At 42.4% G+C, this 20,018-nt stretch overlaps 1 protein-coding gene across 1 annotated transcript in view; it reads right to left on the bottom strand.

Annotated features, from left to right (window-relative positions):
• Positions 1 to 20,018, bottom strand: part of Nwd2 (NACHT and WD repeat domain containing 2) — a 148,385-nt gene that overhangs the window by 62,782 nt on the left and 65,585 nt on the right. Inside the window, 2 exon segments of the mRNA XM_038318123.1 lie at positions 19,648 to 19,665; positions 19,668 to 19,738. Of these exon segments, the coding sequence (XP_038174051.1) occupies positions 19,648 to 19,665; positions 19,668 to 19,738 (89 nt within the window).

The raw sequence follows: 20,018 nt of genomic DNA on the forward strand, positions 1-20,018 counted from the left end.
TCCCTGTGTCAAGGTTGGTCAAGTTAATCCAGCAGGAACAACAGGCTCCCAAAAGCCAGCTAAGTACCAGGGGACAGGTCCTGATCTGACTACTAGGAGCCTTACAAAGAGACCAAGAGACATAACTGTCACACACACGCAGAGGGCCTAGTTCAGTCCCATTGCGGGTCCCTAACGGTTGGGCCAGCATCCATGAGCTCCAACAAGCTCTGTGGGATTCCCCATCATGACTCTCCTGGCTCATACAATCCCTCCTCCTTTTCTTCAACAGAACTCCTGGAGCTCAGCCCAGTGCTTGGCTGTGGATCTCTGTATTGGCTTCCAACACTGGATAGAGTATCTCTGATGACAACTAGGGTAGTCACCAATCTGATTACGGTAGATGCCAGTTCAGGCACCCTCTCCACTACTGTTAGAAGTCTTAGCTGGGGTCATCCTTGTGGATTGCTGGGGTTTTCCCTGGTGCCAGGTTTCTTCTTGACCCCCAAATGCCTCCCTACCAAGAGGTCTCTTTTGTTACTCTCCCCTCTGTCCCATCTCCAGCCCGCCTCCTGCACCCAGCCTGCCCAACCCACCCGTCCCTCCATTTCCCCTCCCCACTCCCAGTTTACCCAGGAGATCTCTTCAATGTCCCCTTCCCAGGGAAATCCATGCATCGAGAGGGCCCTTTCTAAGCACAGTGTGACTCAGGTACAAAATTAGACAGAAAATCCTAAGGGAATTATAGATTGATATTTTTTGATTAAAGGCAAAAATCCTCAATAAAAAATATCAGAAAGTTAAACTTTCAACATAGAAATCTGGCTATGCAAGACAACCAAGTAAGGTTTGTTTGGTATCCAAGGCTGGTTAAAATGTAAGACAAATTGGCTAATGCAATATATTAAGAGAATAAAGGACATGATCATCTCAATAAAATTGACATGATCATCTTAATAGGCAGAGAAAAAACTGACAAAATTGAACTACATTTCATGATAAAAATACCTAAAAATGTAGAAACAGAAACAGACTTTATCAACCAGGTAAAACACATTTGTGAAAACCTGACAGCCAACACTGAAGTTAATGGAGAAAAACTGAAATATGATTAAAAAGAAGAGAAGATGCCCACACTCACCACGTCTGTTAAGCACTGTGCTGGAACACTTATTAGGATAATTAGGAAAGAAATAAAATACATACACATGACATATTTTTGTATAATAAAAGGCCGAGGAATCTGCTAAAATGTGAATGTGACTATGGGTGTGGACATGCTTGGTATTTGTGTGGAGATTCAAGGACAAATCTGTGGAGCTCCAGAGATCAAAAGTTTGTTACCAAACTGGTCCAGCAAATGCCTTTACCTGTTGAGCCATCTGGCTGACCACTTGATTATTTTTATAGGTATAGAAAATTACATATGTGCATATGCCATGGAAAACTTTCTAGGGGTGGAGAGGGCTGAAGGGAGGGCTGAAAGGGAACATGGGAGCACATAGGGCAATATGTTCAAATACATTATGTGGTTGTGTGACAATATCCTTAAGAAACTCAGTACTATGTATGTGGATATACTCCAATGAAAACAACAACAGACAACAAAGAAGTGAAAATAATAGCTTCATGAAGGAAGAAAATCATAAATCAGAACATCAAGACTACATAAAGAATGTTGATGGCTCCATGGAAACAGAAAAATAATAATTAAATGTGGGCAGAAAATCTGAATAGATATTCTTCAAAGAAGATCTATTTATCTATCTATCTATCTATCTATCTATCTATCTATCTATCTATCTATCATCTATCTATCTATCAATTATCTATCTATCTATCTATCTATCTATCTATCTATCTATCTATCTATCTGTCTGTCTGTCTACATATCTATCTATCTATCTATCTATCTATCTATCTATCTATCTATAAAGACTTCTGATAATCATAAAGAGATAGTATTATTATCAGGGAAACATAAGCCAAAACCAAGATAAGATCACAATTATGACTCTTCAACAGTGCCTTATAATCAAGAAGACTGAAGATGAGGAGAGGCTCAACCACCACGCATTATGGGTGGAGACAGAGTGGCTCAGACACTGTGATGGGTCCAGCAGCTACTGAAGTGGTCAGAGTTGATCCCTGGCCCAGCAATACTCTCCAGAGAAACAAACCCAAGAATAATGACCACACATGATTACATGAGAACCCATGCGTTGATGTTCATGGGGCACTCACTATTTATAGCAGCCAGAAAATATAGAGATGTCTGTCATTGAACCACATGATCACTCGGCAGCAAGAGAAGGAATAAGAAACGGTTACAGGCTACAGTACAGGTGAACTTTGAAAACACTAACTGACAGAGGCCAGTTATACAGGCTACAGATTATATGATCCCCTTTACAGATTACATGATCAGCACATACAGATAGAACGTAAAAGAGTGGCTCCTTAGAGTCAGTGCAGAGCGGGGAAGAGGTGGGCCTCTATGATAGGCACAGGGTTTTGTTTGAACAGAAATTCTCTAATACTGAATTTTCTAATTGCCTCTCAATTGATTATAGAAAAAACATCCCATTGAGTCATATGGTTTAAGATTGTATCTTAATAAAGTGATTTCAAAATGATTCTTTGTACATCTATTTATACTGTTATATATATATATTTTCTACTGTTCTTACATTCCCTGCCCATAGTTTACTTGGATGCAAGAATAATAGATGTTTAAATCAAGTACCTAGAATATTAAGGGATCAATATTAAGATCTAAGTAGGTGTGAACCAAATGACCAGGATAAAATGTCCGATAGGGCTCTTCCTTTCATTGGTCTCATGCGTTGTAGAAGGCCGAGCATGAGTACCATGGCTTTGCGACCCCTTGTCTTTTGTCACAGTTATTCCCCATACAGTCTTCCCGCCAGTACCCTATCTTGGGCCTTCATGAGCTGCCCACCTTTTTACTTCAGTAGCTTTGTTTAAGTGTTCTCCCGACTCCAATTTTTCTCCATTAAACTGCTCTTTCCCGTATGTCTTTATGGGCACTCAATGATTAAAAAAAAAGCTGAAATCAAGCCACTGCAAAGACAGTGGGGGCTGGGAGAATAAATACACGAAACACAGAACTTATGCAATACAAAACTCCATTTTGGGCAAAGAGATCTGCCATCTATCTACATGATCAATAACTGGCAAAAACCACTTGGAACTAAAGTGCTCAACAAGACAAGATTTATTATACACTTAGAAAAATTAAGTTTAGCATTGAGCCTAATGCCCAGGCACAGCAGCTCCCATCATGCACTGTGCTGTTTGCTGCACTACTTACTACCTTGTCCACTGCACATTTTATGTGCCTTTATTTATTGAGTCACTTAAGTAGAAAACTTAGAGAAGTAATTTGACTTTTATTTTATTTTGCTTAAAACTATCTCATTTCTTTTAATTCTTAGGGAGGCTGATTTATCCTGCTAATTATAATATGCTCAATTGATCTGAAAACAAAATAATCGGCCAAGAAAGTTCTAAAAAGTCCTCCCCAGCAATAAGATGAAATTCATTTGAAGAAACCCCAGCATTATAAAACTACCAAGCAACTTGTAAGAAACAGTCTGTAACCTAATGCTCCAACTGCTGTCCACCTTGCAAAAGAGGGCAATCAAATTTGAATTTACAGGGCCCTAACACTATCAGTTATTTGCAAAGAACCTTTGAGAAAATGTTTACCAAAATGTTTCCTTGACAAAATTCTCCACATTACAGAACATTGTATGTATCTGAATGTAAAACATAAAAGTCAGAGATTACATGACTGATATTATTTGTATATGTTATTGTTGTGTGTGTGTGTGTGTGTGTGTGTGTGTGTGTGTGGTGTGAGTTTGTACATGTGGGTGTTCACATCTGTTCATGGCTGGAGGCCAGTGGAAGATTCCTCTTGGGTTATTCTCCTGAGACAAGGTCACTCACTGAACATGGAGGTTAGGCTGGCTGGTGACTGGCAGCCAGAAGCCCTACTTATTTTCCTATCTCTGCCCACTGCAACACTCAAACTGTAAACATGCTTGTAGCTACATTCAGCTTTTTATGTGGATGCTGGGATCTGAACTCAGGTCCTTGTGCTTGCACTGGCCCACTGAGCCATGTCTCTCCTACCCCTATACCTATTATTTTATTTATTATTATTATTATTAAAACAAACTCCATACAGAAGTGAAAATTGTTGCTATTTATCATAGCGGGAGGCTCCATACTCATCTGCTGGCTCTGTGCTGCTTTGGGCAGTTCTTTCTTGGGAGTGATCTCATTTTACACTTAAAAATAATCTTACTACATTCTAGTTATTTTGGATTTAAATAAATGTATGTCTCCATCTTTCCTGGCATTTACACACATCAAACACGGTTTTCAGGGATCTCTTTTTAAGGACTCCAATAGCTCAAGTAATAATTACAGAAATTGGCAAGTGGGAGCACATGGAATTAAAAAACCCTCTGTACTGCAGAGGAAACAAACCACGGAGTGAACAGGCAGTGAGAGGATGGGGGAGAATCTTTGCCAAGTGCACATCACACGGGGGAGAATGCTTGGACCCTGTAACACCAGACTCCACAGATCATCCTACCAAGGACCCAAGTGAGGAGACAGTTCAAGTGCCCAATAAACTAATAAAAATGCTCAGCCCTTTTAGCCCCCAGGGGAATGTAAATGAAAACTGCATTGAGATTCTATATCACCCCAGTGAGAATGGCCATCATCAAGGTAAATAATGACAAATGAACGTGAGCATGGGAAGAAGGAGACCAGCACACACTGCCCTGTCTTTGGGAATTAGATCTTGTACAGCAACTCTGGAGATCAGTACGGAGTGTCCTCAAAAACAAAAACAAAAACCAGAACTAACATGCGATCCAGCTATGCCACTCATGGGGATACAGCTGAAAGGAGCCAGGTAGGCACAGCACAGTGACACACATCCATGTTTACGGCTGCCTTATCCACTAGAGCCAAAATATGGAAACAGCCTCTACTGCCCTTCCTCAGAACAAAAAAAAATGCAGTATAAATACATAACAGAGCTTTATTCCTCTACGAAAGATGAAGTTATGTCACTTTTAGTAAAATGAAACTGGAGACCATGATGTTAAATGAAATAAGCCAGAGTCACAGCTAAGTATTACATGGTTCTTTTCATATGAAGAATCTATCTTCTATCTATCTATCTATCTATCTATCTATCTATCTATCTATCTATCTACCTACCTACTTACTATCTATCTATCTATCTATCTATCTATCTATCTATCTATCTATCATCTATCTATCTATCATCTATCTATCTATCTATCTATCTATCTATCTATCTATCTATCTATCTATCATCTATTTACCTGTCTGTCTATCTATCATCTTATGAACCCACAAGGGAGGCTATGATTGGAGGGAATTGAAATGGAGGGGAAGCAAGAAACAATAATGGTATGAAGATAAGATAGCATATTTTGCCTCATGTAGCATCTAGATTTAGTAATATATATTGCTCTGTGTGTGTGTCTGAGAGAGCTATGGGAACAGGAGTATCTGAAGAGAAGAAGAAGGAGGAGGATGAGTGAGAGTCACAACAAGGTAAATATGAGCAGCTATGTATGAAAATGGCATGGTGAGACCTGTTATTTTGCAGGTTAACTAAAAACCTAGCATTTTAAAAAGATCTCTCTTCACAAACAAAAAAAGAGAATCTATTCTTAAAAGTGTTAACATTTGCTACAACACAAGTGTTCAAAAGAAGACAACGCAGATATGGGAAGTTTGAATGGCACCAATGAGAGCCACAGTGCAGGAGGCAACGCTGTTTGGAGCTGGCTTGGTGTTTACGTCCCATTTTCAGAGTACTTATCTCACAGAGGAGAGTAAGTAGAGGAGAGTTTTGAAATTCGGACTAGGTTTATGGGACACTCTTAGCGATGGCAAGTTAAGGATTATACACAGTAATTCTGTGAAGAGTGACTTGTAGCCGCAGTGCCCACAAGACAATGTGAGGTTCTTAGCAGCAACGGCTTCACTTTTGCTATGGTTATTGAGAACACTTACTTTTCATCACCTGCAGTTAATTTCTTGGTCACAATGTAAGTGCCTAAAGGTCATGTATTATAAATGATAAAAATGGCTGTGTCTGTGCTTGCCGGAAAGGAAGAGTTCACCAATGTGAGGGTAGAGGCTGCTTCATCCAATGCTTCCTGTCAAAACTGACCACTCATGTCCTCAGGGGTGGAGCCTCTGGACAGCTTTAGTAAGTGTGTGTTAAGAAGAACTCAGCCTAAACTCATATAAACCCATGACTGTGAGAGCTCTATGCTCTGGGTAACAGAACCAAGGGACTTGACTTTTCCAGGGCTAGAGAAGGAACAAAATGGGAGCTGTTAACCATGTGCGCCGTGTCTAAGCCAGGCTGGCTTCAAGCAGGAGCTAGCCTCTTGCAGTGGCAGGATATTGGATCACAGTGACATACCTGAAAGAAAAAAACCCAAATTTGGTGGTGTTCCTGCTCATCACTGGGATTTCGACAGACTCTGCCTGATTCTACAAATGCCTGTACGACCACGGAAGCTCCTGTAGTTATTTCTCTGCTAACATCACCACTCTCTAGCCCACTGACTGCTCTATAGGTAGGCGATTGTTCAAAAATCAGAATCACACTGCTCAGCTGTTGATTGGCTGTGTGTCTTGTCGGTGTCATAGAATGTCCGGCAAAAACAACTGAAATGAGAGCAAAATTTTTTTGGCTCACCGACTAGGGGGACAAAGTCCATCACAGTGGGGAAGGCATGGTGCCTGGACTGGGTCAGTTCATGGCCGCAGGATCTTGCAGTGGCTTCTTAAATGGCAGCGAGCGAGAGGTGGTGGTGATCGGGACTGAGAGTAACAAGCTGCAGCTCTCAAGGTCTGTCTCTAGTGGCAAATATTCACTACTTCGGCTCAACTTCCTAAAGATTCTACAACCCCCTCGCACAGTCCCACTGAGTAATGGCCAAGTTTTCAAACACATGAACCAGGACACCGCATTTAAATCCAAACTGTAACGTCCAGACACAGCATAGAGCCACTTCTTGCTTCAGAGGTGAAAAGTTGAAGGATAGATTAGTTAAGAAACTTGTCAAGTTGCAGAGGTACTGAAGGTTGGAGATGAGATTTGAGCCAGGACCCTTAACACATTTGACAGGATGTTCCGTATATACTTATACAGGGTTCTATGCAAGTTTCTATGAGTGTTGGGGTGCTAGAGGTTATTGGGCACAATGAGAGAATACATGGTCAATGGTGTGAAGTTGCCCGACTGGTTAAAATCTTGACTCTGCTTCTTATTTATAGCAGATCACCAGCAGTTATTAATGTCCATATTTCTAGATTTCTTCACACAAATATGAGAAACATGGAATTTATGTCCTAGGCTCATAGCAAGGATTAAGCAAATTAATATACAACTAACCTGCAGGATGGGTCCATGGTAAGTAGTAAACTCAATGTAATTCTCCAAATTTGCCCAGGAAAATGTTTCTTCTTCCTGTAATATTTTTCCATTTTCCTATCTATTAAGAATAAGCTTAGACAGGCCTTTCTGATAATTCTAGACAGTAAGCGCTGGCCTCTTTCCCCCATGCATGCCCAGAGCACCTGCGTCTCCTTGATGGTGCCAACTAATGACTTTATGCCCTGTGAGATTCAGTGACATTGGGTCAGACACCGTTCAACACTGGCACTGCCAGACTCATAATTCTTCCTGAGGCAGTGTGGGCTCACTGAATGTCTTAGTTACTTGACTGTGGCTGTGACAGAAGAACTGACTGAAGCGATTTAAGGAAGGAAGGGTTTATTTTTGCTTGCAATTCAGGGGAAAATCCATGACTGCAGGAGCTTGAGGCAGCTGCTCATATTGCATCCATGGTTAGCAAGTGGAGATGAATGTGGATCTTTTCATGCTAATTAACCCAATCTAGATGATCCCTCACAAACATGCCCAAGGGTTTGTCTCCTATGGGATTCTAGATTCTTTCACATTGACAATGCTAACCATCACAGCAAGTATCCAAAGTTATGAGGATAGGGATCTGAGGACCCCAAACAAGCCTGATTCATGAGATCAAGAATACATGTGTATGTGTGTGTGTGTGTGTGTGTTTGACCTCAAAGGACAGATACATAGCCTATTCTCCAAGGAGGGCTGGAGGTTGGAGGGCCTTTTAAATAATATCACAGTAATGCAAAGACCAAATTGTTTGTGCTGTATCTTGCTTGAGTACAGATACTAAGATCATGACATAAACTTTGAGGGCTCAAAAGTGTGTAAGAGTCAGGGAGAAGCAATGCTTTACTCTGTAGATAAGCACAGTGGAGTTAGCTACTTCTTTGTGGTCTCTACCTAGTTACTGACAAAGTGAACCTTTCATACACACTATCCATTCACACTTTTAACAACTGTTAAGTGCCATCCTATAGACATAGGGAAAGTAATAATGAAAAACATTCCTATTTTACATGTTTAGGATTTACAGAAGGCTTTGTGATGAGTTCATTCAACTGAGACCCTTAAATGTCATCTGAAAACTGGCAACTATGTCTCATTCTACTTACTAAAGGACAAATTTTCTTGGGTGATTTCCACTGCTGGGGATGAATGAGTCAGTCACAGTTTAACAGAAATTAATGTTTAACGAAGAAAAACCGCTCTTCTGAATCTCCCACAATACCATCACTCCATGTTAGGAGAAATACCAAGATTGCCTCTGAGCACAAACCAAAATGAGCAACAGTAATATCGTATAAGAAGTCAGGCTGGACCATTCAGAGGAGCCACTGCACGCTGCAGAAATTGTGATTAAATCTAGACAAGGAAGGTCATGTACACACTCTCCTTCTCCCCTTGCCTGTTGTCATCCTTATTTATTTTCTCTTTAATAAGCTGGCTCTCTCACAGTGACGGGAGATGGATGATGGCAAACATTTATACTCCCAGAGAATATCAACTCAGTAAGGCCTGGCTAGGCTGTGATGGACAGCACTGAGATGGGAAGTGACTAAACAAATTAGACCTCTGGCCTGAGTGAAGTGATGTGATTCAATGAAGCGCTGTGCATTTCCCGCTAGACAGAAGCATCCATTAGCTAAATAGGAAATAGAGCAAGGTGATTAGTTGACAGGGTGCAGTGGAGACCAAGGGCACCATAACAGATTGTGTCGATTATAAAGCCTACACATGTTGAGATTCCTGAGCAGGCAGCTGATGGTGGGATATGGGGGGAGGTTAACAGAAATGAAGTGTGCATGAAGGAATAACATGGGAATCTATGTTCTTGCAAACAAAGACAAATTGATAATAAAAAGGGTTAGTAGAACACATGTGACATGAAAGAACAAGTGGGAAGGGAACATTGGGAGCCACAGTTTTAAGTGGAGATGAGAGCAGGAAGTGAGAAAAAGGAGAGGGTAAGGGTGGAGTCACAAACATTAAGGATGTACGATGAAGCCTTGTGAAACCCCATGAGTTTCTGAGCTATTAAAGTGTTTTAAAAGGAGGAGTTTGCGCAGAGATATAACACATACGTAAACAATGCTCTCTCAGAAGACATGGGTTATTACATGAAGATGTCGTCTCAAGTAAGACAGGCTTTTGCTCTTGCTCTGAACTTTCCACCATAGCTAGAGAAGACTTTATTGCTAAAGACACCACACATTCTGGTTGTAGGACATAGAGGAAAAAGTCTTGGATGGACCAGAAAATTCTTCTCTTGGCCATCAGTCAGTTTTCTATGCTTTGGTGCCTGGCTCCATACACATGAACATATGGGCAACATCGATTGCATTTAGTGGGTTGTTTTAAAAGATATGAAGTTGGGAAGATATTTGAGATGTGTTGGGGGTAAAGTAGGGCTGGAGAGGGTGGGAGATGAATATGAACAAGATACATTGAATAAATGTTATATATGGAATTTTTTAGTTAAACACTTGTATAGAACAGAATGGCTTGATGGAGCACGAATACTTTGGTATGGAATGTGGAAGCAATGGAAGAAAAGCATTAAGCATCCATAGGGTCCTGCTGATTTCAGGTACATTAAATTTCACAAAATTTAATGTAGCCTGCGACTTTGATGTGCATGGACAGTGCTGCTCAATTATTTTGCTTAAAACAAGTTTGGGCCTCCTGCCCAAATCTCCATCCCCTCCTTTAGCAGGATAAAAAGGGCTTTTAGTTCTATCTTGTTAAACATTAGTTAAGAATGACATATTAATGGAGCCTTTGTGGCAAGTCTTGACTTCTCAATTGCTCACTAAGGTGACATCCAGGGGACCTCACATCCTGAAGGGGAAAATAGGAATCCTTGGATACAGCTGCAGTGGTTGCAGACAGTCAGGGCTGTGTTTGGGGCAGCAGAAGATTGTGACCTGGCCATTTCCTGTCAGCTTGATAGGGGCTGGGGTTCTTCAGCTGACCAATCCCCACTTCCCCTATCCTGGACGAAGGGTCTCCAAACCTTTGGATCATGCTCATTCACCCTACCCATCTTATTCTCCCCAGGCCATTTTATTTTATATGATCCTTAGTACTGGGGATCGTCTGGGGAGTGCTTGACTCTGTGGTTTCCTGTCATTTTAACTGAGACATTGGTGTGCCAATTGTAGGGGCAAAGTGTTATAGGGTGATCTTCTTGTGTCTTTTGTGGAGCAAGTGTCCCTGGGAGTTAGTGACCTACATGTTCACCTGTCTAACGCACCTCCCTTCTTAAGGAAATGGAGCAAATCTCCTGAGCTCTTCCCCGCATCTCCTCCTCTTCCTTTAGCAGCTATGTTGGGTAGGTTGTAGCTGTGCCTTCTTAAAACAATAACACAAATGAAAGCCTCTACCATTTCCTTCATAAATAAGAACTCCAGAGGCAGCCTGTCACAGGCCTGGCCAACTTGTTGAAGAAGTGGTTAGAAGAACGGAAATAAATGCCTAAGGTTGAGCGTCAGAAACTTACTCCCTCCATGGCTGCTGTGGGGAGGAGAAATTTGAGAGGTGTGTAGGTCATGAGGGCTCCACTGCTTTGGGTAGATTAAAGCTTTAAAAGGGCACTGTCAGAGGGAAGGTTCACTCTCTGCCCTTCCACCATATGCAGGACATAGTGTTCCTCCTCCCCATAGGGTACAGGCATCAAGGTGTCATGCTGGAGAAAGAAGGTGAACCCTTACCAGGAACCAAATATGCTGCCATCTTGATTGTGCCTTTTCCAGACCATACATCTGCAAAGGAATATTTCTATGTTCCATAAATTAGTCTCAGGTATTCTCTTACACCAGGACAGACTACTATAGCTTTTTTTTTTTTTACTGCATCATCCTTTCTTGTATGCGATGTGATCAATACTTTATGAATATTCTCATCATTAACATTCCTTCCACACCAGATACAACACAGCCTTAGAGAAGTTGTTCTCAGCCTGTGGGTTGCCGCCCCTTTGGGGTTGTCAAATGACCCTTTCACAGGGGTTGAATATCAGATATCCTGCATATCACATACTTCCATTATTAGTCATAAGAACAGTAAAATAACAGTTATGGAGTATCAATAAAAACAAATTTATGGTTGGGGGTCACTGCAACATGAGGAATTGTATTAGTGGGTCACAACTTTAGGAAGGTTGAGAACCATTGCCTTAGAGAGACAAATTCCTTAAGTTAGCTAGATGGAAGATCTTTTATGATACTCAGAGAGCCAGAAGAGGAGTGTACACCCCTTCTCTATACTTGGTTTCTGTGGAGGAGGAAGAATGAAGAGTAGGAAAGACAAGGAAGGTAGCATTGCTTGAGTGTCATCGTGGGCCAGGCACTCTGTGTTCTTCCACTTAATTCCCACAAGGATGCTGCAAGGTAGGTACTGACCCATTCATTTTATGCAGGTCTCAGCCACAGGTCATATGTCAAGCAATGAGCCTGGAGTACAGGACTGGGAATCTACAAGCTTGGCATTTAAGCCTTTGTATATATATCAGAAAACCCATGCTGTTGCTTCTGTAATTTATAAATGATGCAATAGGCTACGCTGTACAGTAGCATCAACACAGGCAGCTCCGGTGTCACAGAGATCAACAACCGAGAAATGTGCTGTCAGTTAAAAGATGCCATACCGTTTGTTTGCATTTTGAATCCTAATTTTAAATGTAATGCATGTGCAAAGCCTTGCATCTGAGAATCAATAAAATCTGGCAAGTCTTGCTTCAAGGAAGATTGTGTGAGCAGCTGTGTACAGTCTAGACAAGAACAACAAGATGACAAAGGCAGAGAGAGAGGGGTCAGAAAAAAAGCTGTTAGGCTTCGATGCCCAAGCAAGACAGGGACTTATGAAATGGAAAGAAGATGAACTTCTGGGAGCAGCCCAGCATATGAGTCGACGGGAGTACTGGCAGTTTGGAGCTAGGCTTAGAAGAATAGACTGTGAGCAAGGAGTTTATGACTTGGAGACTCGGAACGATTAGCAGTAGGAAACGTAGATAAAGAAAAAGAATGGGTTCTGTTCTGAAGATATAACATTCAAAACAGAAATGTCTTCATGCAACTATGGAGGGCAGGTCTGCAGAGGCTGAAAAGGGACAGTTCCATACTGACAGAAGGAAAAGGACATAAGGCTTGAACTACTGCTTGATTCTGAAGGCCACCAACTGGGCAGATCTTGACCTGTGCTGCTGGGGTACCAGGATGGAACCTTCACCAGGGATGAACATCCACTATATTTGTGTCTTGGTGTGTTGGCCTAATGTCATCCCAAGGCAAAAAGCAGGTACAGGGCAAGATCTTCCTGCTGGCAGGAGCTGGCTCCACTCATTATTTCCCAGCATTCCTGGGAAACCAGCCGGCCCCCAGGAAGTGAAGCAGAAGGGGTGGAGCCAGCACACCGGGGGTTCTTTTGGGAGAACAAATCAGTGTGCTTAATGGCAAAGACACAGGGGGAAAATTACTTTGGCAGCAATATTTGGCAAAAGTGCATAAGATAGCCAATGGCATTCATAATGCAGGGAGTATTAAGTTAAGATTTAGAAGTAAGAGAGGCTAGTGTGACCATCAGGTGTCTCTTTGGATTTGAAATAATTTCAAGCATTGATTCTGCAGGCCTCCGACTTGCTAAGGTTTAGTCTTTTTGCATCACATTCCCTAGCAACTGTGAAAAGTCGAATTAACTACATCAACCACTTCAGACGACACGTTCTACCAATGTGACAATCAAACAGAATTAGGACATTTTATATTTTGGTTGGCGGACTATTATATTCTCTTTATAATTTTCTGGATACTTAAATGTATAAATGAACTTCATTCCCGCTGTTTCGCATCTACCTAACCGCTATCTTTGTTGCTGTCACCTGCAAGCCTGTCACTGTGCAAGCTGGCCTCTTCCTGTCACAATATTCCACCAGGAGCTCATTACCATCAAGAACTGCAATGCCCACCCTGGGATTCTACTGTCCATATGCAACTGTCCAGTATCTGAATGGAGGCCAGCCCAAACTGGGATGTGTTTTCTGTGTGAACTATATACTAGGATTCGACACTTGGGAAGGCAGAAATATGTAAAATATCTCATGAACTCTTTTTACAATGATGACATTTCTTGGATATATTGACTTCAAGTATATTAAGTACATTATCAATGTTATCAGGCAACCTGCAATTATACGTATGGCTTGCATGGGTGACTTCTGTTTTCTACAGCTCTGCAGAGATTCTCTGTTTCTTTGTCTCACTCTTTTCTAACCATATTCAGTTCAGTCAACCAGCATTTATGAACCACTGTGAGCCAGATACTTTAAGAGATGTTGATAATATGAAGCTATAGTAACACAGTTGCTGGCTTCTGGGAGCTCCCACTTAGGGAGGAGGGGGTTGGCAGAGTGATTAAAGTTTAGGCACTATACATTCTTAAAGAAGAGCATCCCCTGGTTCTTAAAGAATGGATCTTGGGTTGGGGAGTAGCTAAGAGCACTTGCTATGAGAGCAAGAGGACCTGAGTTCTAGTACCCAGCACCCACAGAAAGCCAAGCACATGTGCCTGTACCTTCACCATTGTAAGGCAGAAACAAGGATCCTGGGAGCTTGCCAGCCAGGCCTGATAGCTGAGATGGTGGGCTTTGGGTTCAGTGAGTGTTTTAGTTAGGGTTTCTATTGTTGGGTTAAATAGCCATGGCCAAAATAATGTGGGGAGGAAAGAGTTTATTTTACTTCTAGATAAAATCTATCACTGAGGCAATTAGGCAGAAATATGTGCAGGGCAGGAAGTTGGAGGCAGGAACTGAAGCAGAGACCACACAGGAGTGCTACTTGCTGGCTTTTTCCTCATGGCTTGCTCAGTCTACTTTCTTACACAGCCCAGACCTGCCTATGAAGGCATGGTACAACCTACAGTGGCCTGACCCTCCTACAGCCAGCATCAATCAACAAAACATCCCACAGGCTAGCCTATGAATCAGTCTGCTGGGGGCATCTTTTCAATTGAGATTCTCTCTTCTCAAATTCTAGCTTTCTTCAAGGTGACAGAAACCTAACGAGGACAATGGGAGTCCCTGTCTCAAAAAATCACATAGAGGGAAATAGAAGAAGATTAAGTGTCCTTCTCTGGCTTTTGCATTGTACCTGCCCCGACATGCATGCATTGCACACTCATGCACATGTGAGTATACACACACACACACACACACACATACACACACAGACAGAGACAGACAGAGAGAGATAAAGACAGAGAGACAGAGAGACACACACAGAGAGAAAATCAATACACATTTTCTACTCATTTTCCTAAGGGTTGATGCTCATTTTTCTGAGCCTGCAGTCAGAAGGAATTGCAGGTGTGGAGGTTCAGGGAAGAGTTCGGGGAGGTGAATGTAGTTTAGAAAAGCCTGGATAGGCTGCCAGTGGGGAAAGCTGGCTGACAAGACCTCAGGGTGGGAAGGATGAAAAGGCAAACCTTGAACATTGTGCTAGGAAGTGTAGCATGTATCTTGCAGGTGAAAGAGTCAGATATGCATTTCGGAGTTCCCACTATAGCGGCTGTGTGGAATGGGAATTAAGGGGGCAGATGGAAGAGATAGAGGCAAATATGGCAGCTGAGGAAATTTCGAGCACACAATAATGCAGACTTGTCCAAAGAACCATGATTGGAGAAATAAATATTCAAGGAGGTAGAGCTATCAAGTCTTTGGATTTTACTGGATGGTAGACATGCTGACAACAGTGGCTTATTAACTTAAGCTACAAAAATGAAGAAAGATACACACTGATGTTCACTAATAAACTTGGCTTTCAGAAGACATTCTTCAGGAGTGATCCTAAGCTAAATGACGGGACTCACGTGACACTTGCCTTTAAAGTGGAAGAGATCTCTCTGCTCAGACCCATTTAAAACCTCCTTCAGAGATCCTACCATAATTGGGTTCATTTCTGGCTCAGGGGCCTGTGAGGTGTGGGCCTATTTAGATGAGTTGAGAGAGTGATGGAGAGGAATATTTTGGATTAATAAAAGATGGCTTCACTTGAGAACAGGGTAGATGAAGCCAAAGAGAGAGCTGGGCTCATTGAAAGGGAGATCCCCTCCACAGGTTCTTTAGAAACTCTCAGCAAAGGGGAGTTGATAATACATCATTTGCAGAGGTTATGTACAGACGGAGTTAGACAAACTCAAGAAGGATGACCAGGTAGCTCTGTGTCATGCACTTCTGATAACACCATTCATGTCAAAGAGCTACAGGCTCTGCCAACTTCAAAAGAACAAGCAAGGGCTAATCCCTTCCTCAAAAACATCTGGTCTGTTCAGGGTAAGGAGAAAAGAGACCAGCGAGAATGTTGTTTGCTCCTGAGTTCTACCAGGGTTGGAGCAATGGGAATGGCAAGGAGGATGTGACAGAGTGCACAGGCGGTGTGCACCTGAAGAAGCATGAGTCTCCAGCTCTTACCCCAATATGTCTGCATTTTTCTCAGTCCATTTCTCTCCAGTTGCATCCACCCTGTTTTCAGGAACCTAGGCCACTCCCCAAATGCTGACAAGACAAATGAGTCAGTTGTTTCAGTGCACACGTGTGCCTTCCCATTAGACATCTTAGTTTGGATAAAAAAAATTAAAGGGACTAATACCCTGCCACTTAGGCTAACAGATATAAGGCATGGAGAGAAAGAGAAAATTCTTATCATCATTCTCTGTCTTGTTTAAAGTACAGTCCCAGAGTCTGCCAATCTAGCGCAGTAAAGATTTTCCTCAATTGCTTACTATGGTGAGCTACATGCCGGAGTGTGGGAAAGCTGGGTAGTCTTCTAGCTATGAGGGAATTTATCTAAGTAGCTGCTGTGTGGTTCTCTCTACAGCTCCTGCGGGTCCTGTGATTTTTGTTTGTGCCACCTTCTTCCTTCTTCCATGTCTCCCTTCACCATTCTATTCACCTCTGAGCAAAGTTCTTTAAAGTAACTCACAGTCGTCTTTACTTTTGTATTTTGCATTTTGTATATGTGCTTGTATATGTGGATGTGGGCACACAACATGCCGAGCACATGGTGACAGTGAGAGGACTATCTGTGGGAGTCAATCCTTTTCCTCCACCATGTGGTTTCTGGGGATCGAACTCAGGTTGTCAGCCTTGATGGTCTGTGCCTTTACCTGCTGAGCCATCTCTCTGAATCTTTCCTTTTTGGCTCAGTAAAATTCCAAGTCCTTGATCATGTCCTCTAGGGTCCATGCTCTGACTTTGATGTCTTCTAGAATTAGTCTTCTTGCCCACTCTATGCATACTTACCCTCTTTACTGTTCATAGAATGTTCTAAACATGCCCTTTCTCTTTTCAGGCCTCTTCTTTCTCCTCATGTCTGGATTCCTCCTCCAGACATCTGCATGATTTGCTCTGTCACTATCTGCAGATATTTGCTTAAATATCATCTTGTCACCAAGTCCTTTCTGGCCACCTGGCCTTCTCTAATTCCCCTAAGACAGCTTTATCTTTTTCATATGGCTTTAATTTAGTAAGATGCATTTATCACCCCTGGAATTTGCTTATCACCTACCTCCCTCAACAATATTGGTCCTTCTATGCTCTACTTCTATATTACTGTCACTTAGAATATCAACCACTGCATGGGCAGTTTTGAATGAATTCAATGCATGATTATCATGCATGCGGTTATAGAAGATTGCAGGGAGAATATGTGGCACTTGTCAGGGTCAGGGTGAACGGAGAAATTTTTCTTAAGGTGGTAAATTTTACACTCATCTTCTTCCATTCATACTTATACCAGAAGTTCCTATTGAGTCTTCCTGACTAGAGGCACCGTCCTAGGATAGGGATGTAACTGCCATGAGGATAGGCAAGGGCTTCTTATTGTGGAACTTAGAATCTAGTTGGAAAGAGGCAAGAAAGCCAATCTATTAAAAAAAGAAAAATATCTGATAGTGGCATACACTATGCAGAGACCTAAATTAATGTGACTTTAAAGGGACATGTGAGGTTGACTTTAGGTCCCTCTAAAAAGTAGAGGGCAGAGGGATGGCAAGAAAGTACTCTTGTGAGGAGGAAGGGGTACGAATTCTTGGCACAGAACACAATTTAAGGGCAGGGAGGAGACTTCAAAGTGTGCGAGCTGCAAGAGGCACATATAGTTTTTCAGTTAGATAGCAGGGAAGAAAGATCTGAGATTAGACTGGAGAAGCCCTCGGAATGAGCAGGAGTCAGCAGGCAAAGATGGGAAGAACCAGCCAAGAAAGAGGGGTGGGTAGAAGAGAAGAACAGCCAGTGGAAAGAGCATCCTAAGCAAAGGACAGTGGGAACAGAACAGGCTTTCATGGCCAAGGGACTCGGAGCTTTGTTTCTCCTCGGTCCAATGCATAACTGAAGATGAGCCAGTCTCTCAGGAATTCCCTGGGCCCACATCTTGTTACAGTTGAGGAAAGAGAACTGTTCCCTAGAAAACATACCTCCCAGGAGAAGATGCATAACTAACTGCCCACAGAGAGCTGAAGCACAAGGCACATTCTTGGAAGAGTCAGACAACATGCATTGGGCTTCTGTTAGGCTAGCAGCTGGGAAAGCAAACGCTACTTGGTGCATCTCACTTTTAATCTCAACACCATCTCACAGATGCCCCATTCCCATGCCAGGCTTAGATGCTGTACTCTGGCTTGGGCAGGTGAAGGCCCTCTGGGGTTCAGACTTCTCTGTGCTCACTGCTGGATGCACCCAGCACCTCACGGAGGGCTCCAGCACTCCAGCCAACAGTTAGCTCTGTGGGTCCTTTCACAGTGTTCATCTGGCTACTTCAGTCTTTGCCCATGGCTAGCTCTAATTTACAAAACACACTTTTATTCCTTTTATTTTCTTTCTCTGCCGATCCCAGTCGGTGGTTCGTATTTGGGGAGGCTCTTCTGCACTCAACTTCCTCCTTCCTCGGCTGACAGAAATGTTGGACCACAGACTCAAAGACACAGTAACGTGTTTCAGATACTTTTTCTCACCCTAAGGTTAATTGAGTTCCCCAAAGAATGTCTGAGTCCTTGGGAATCTTGACAGGTTGCGGAGTTTTGTAACAATTGGGGAGCTGTTATCAGTCCAGCCAGAATCCCCAGAGAAGGCACTGCTGAAGCCATGTCAAAGGATTTAATTTAGGCTCCCATTTATCACGTAAATGGTGAGTTATGAGCAACTGTTCACTGTGTGCTTCATAATGGCTCACTGCTGACTGACAACGTTTGCCAAGACTGAAGCCATTTAGGAGCGATTACTTCCGAAACCACATTTGAAATCGTCATGAGGTGTACTGAGATAAACTATTTATCCAGGAGGCGACAAATGGAGGGTGAAATTTTCTTCCTCTCGCACTGCTTAGATAACATATGATGTACTCCTCTACCTCGAAGCCCTGTTCCATATTCATCACCTGACACAGAAACACGAAGTTGAGAGCACCTGACAGCTAAGATTTCCATGGTAAATGAGGCTGAAAACTTCCGAATAAATAATATTATTTGCTGTAGAAGCCACTGACTTTCGGTTTTGGGTGTCCAAGATACATTCAGCACTTTTTCATCACGTGGCAAAAGAAATAAAATAGCTTAAGGCTGGTGACCTTTAGTAATGATGTGTGTAGTTACTGTGTAGTTACTGTCTTTGAAGGAGCAGCACACACAGAGGGGGTGGGGTTAGGAAAAGGCACAGCACTGGTGTACGTAGGGAAGAAGGCGTCTCCACACAAGCACAGACTGAGAGGTAGGGTGATGGAGGCTGCCTGCCTGCCTGCCGAAAGGAAGTATCGTGAAAGTTGATCTTGATCTGAGATGCAATACATTCCTGTGGGTGATAGCTTAAGGCTGAAGCTTCAGCAACTTTCATCTTTTTGGTAGAAATAGAGACTAGGAAAAAGAAAAAAAAAAACAAACAAAAAACATGCTTTGAAGAAAAATATGAGAAATACCAGGCAGAGTCCATGAAATAGGAACATAAATATGAAATTGCCAAAATTAGCCAGGCCATTTCCATTTTCCATGCTTTTCTTTCTCCACATGATGTGCACTTGAAATTGTCCTTGTTGCACCTCACATTGTGATAAGAAGCAAAACACTGCCTATCCAGATGAAGATGGGAAAGAGGTGACTCTGCTTACCTGGAATTCCAATCCGTATAGTTTTCTCTGCAAAATTCTCGTAGTTTGGGATACACAGTTTCTCTTAGTGCCTGCCGTTCTGCTCCTGTGTCTGTAACAGAAACGAACATGTGTCAAGTGAGTTTGCCAACATATTTATTCCTTGGGAAATGAAGGACTAAATAAAAATATAAATGCAATCAAGATGGGGGCCCCAGTTGTGAGCTGATGTGATCTCTGTCTGCTGGGCTATTTTTACAGAGATCCATCCACTAGGCCTGTGCAAAACAGTCTAAGGGTTGGACAAAGCATCAACTTGCCAGCTCTGTGTGGCCCGCAAGGGGTGAGACCTTAGAGCTGATTGTTCATGCCCAGGTAGGTGTTTCTACCAT

This window comes from Arvicola amphibius, chromosome 1 (genome assembly GCF_903992535.2).
Source record: "Arvicola amphibius chromosome 1, mArvAmp1.2, whole genome shotgun sequence".
NCBI classification, from domain to species: domain Eukaryota; kingdom Metazoa; phylum Chordata; class Mammalia; order Rodentia; family Cricetidae; genus Arvicola; species Arvicola amphibius.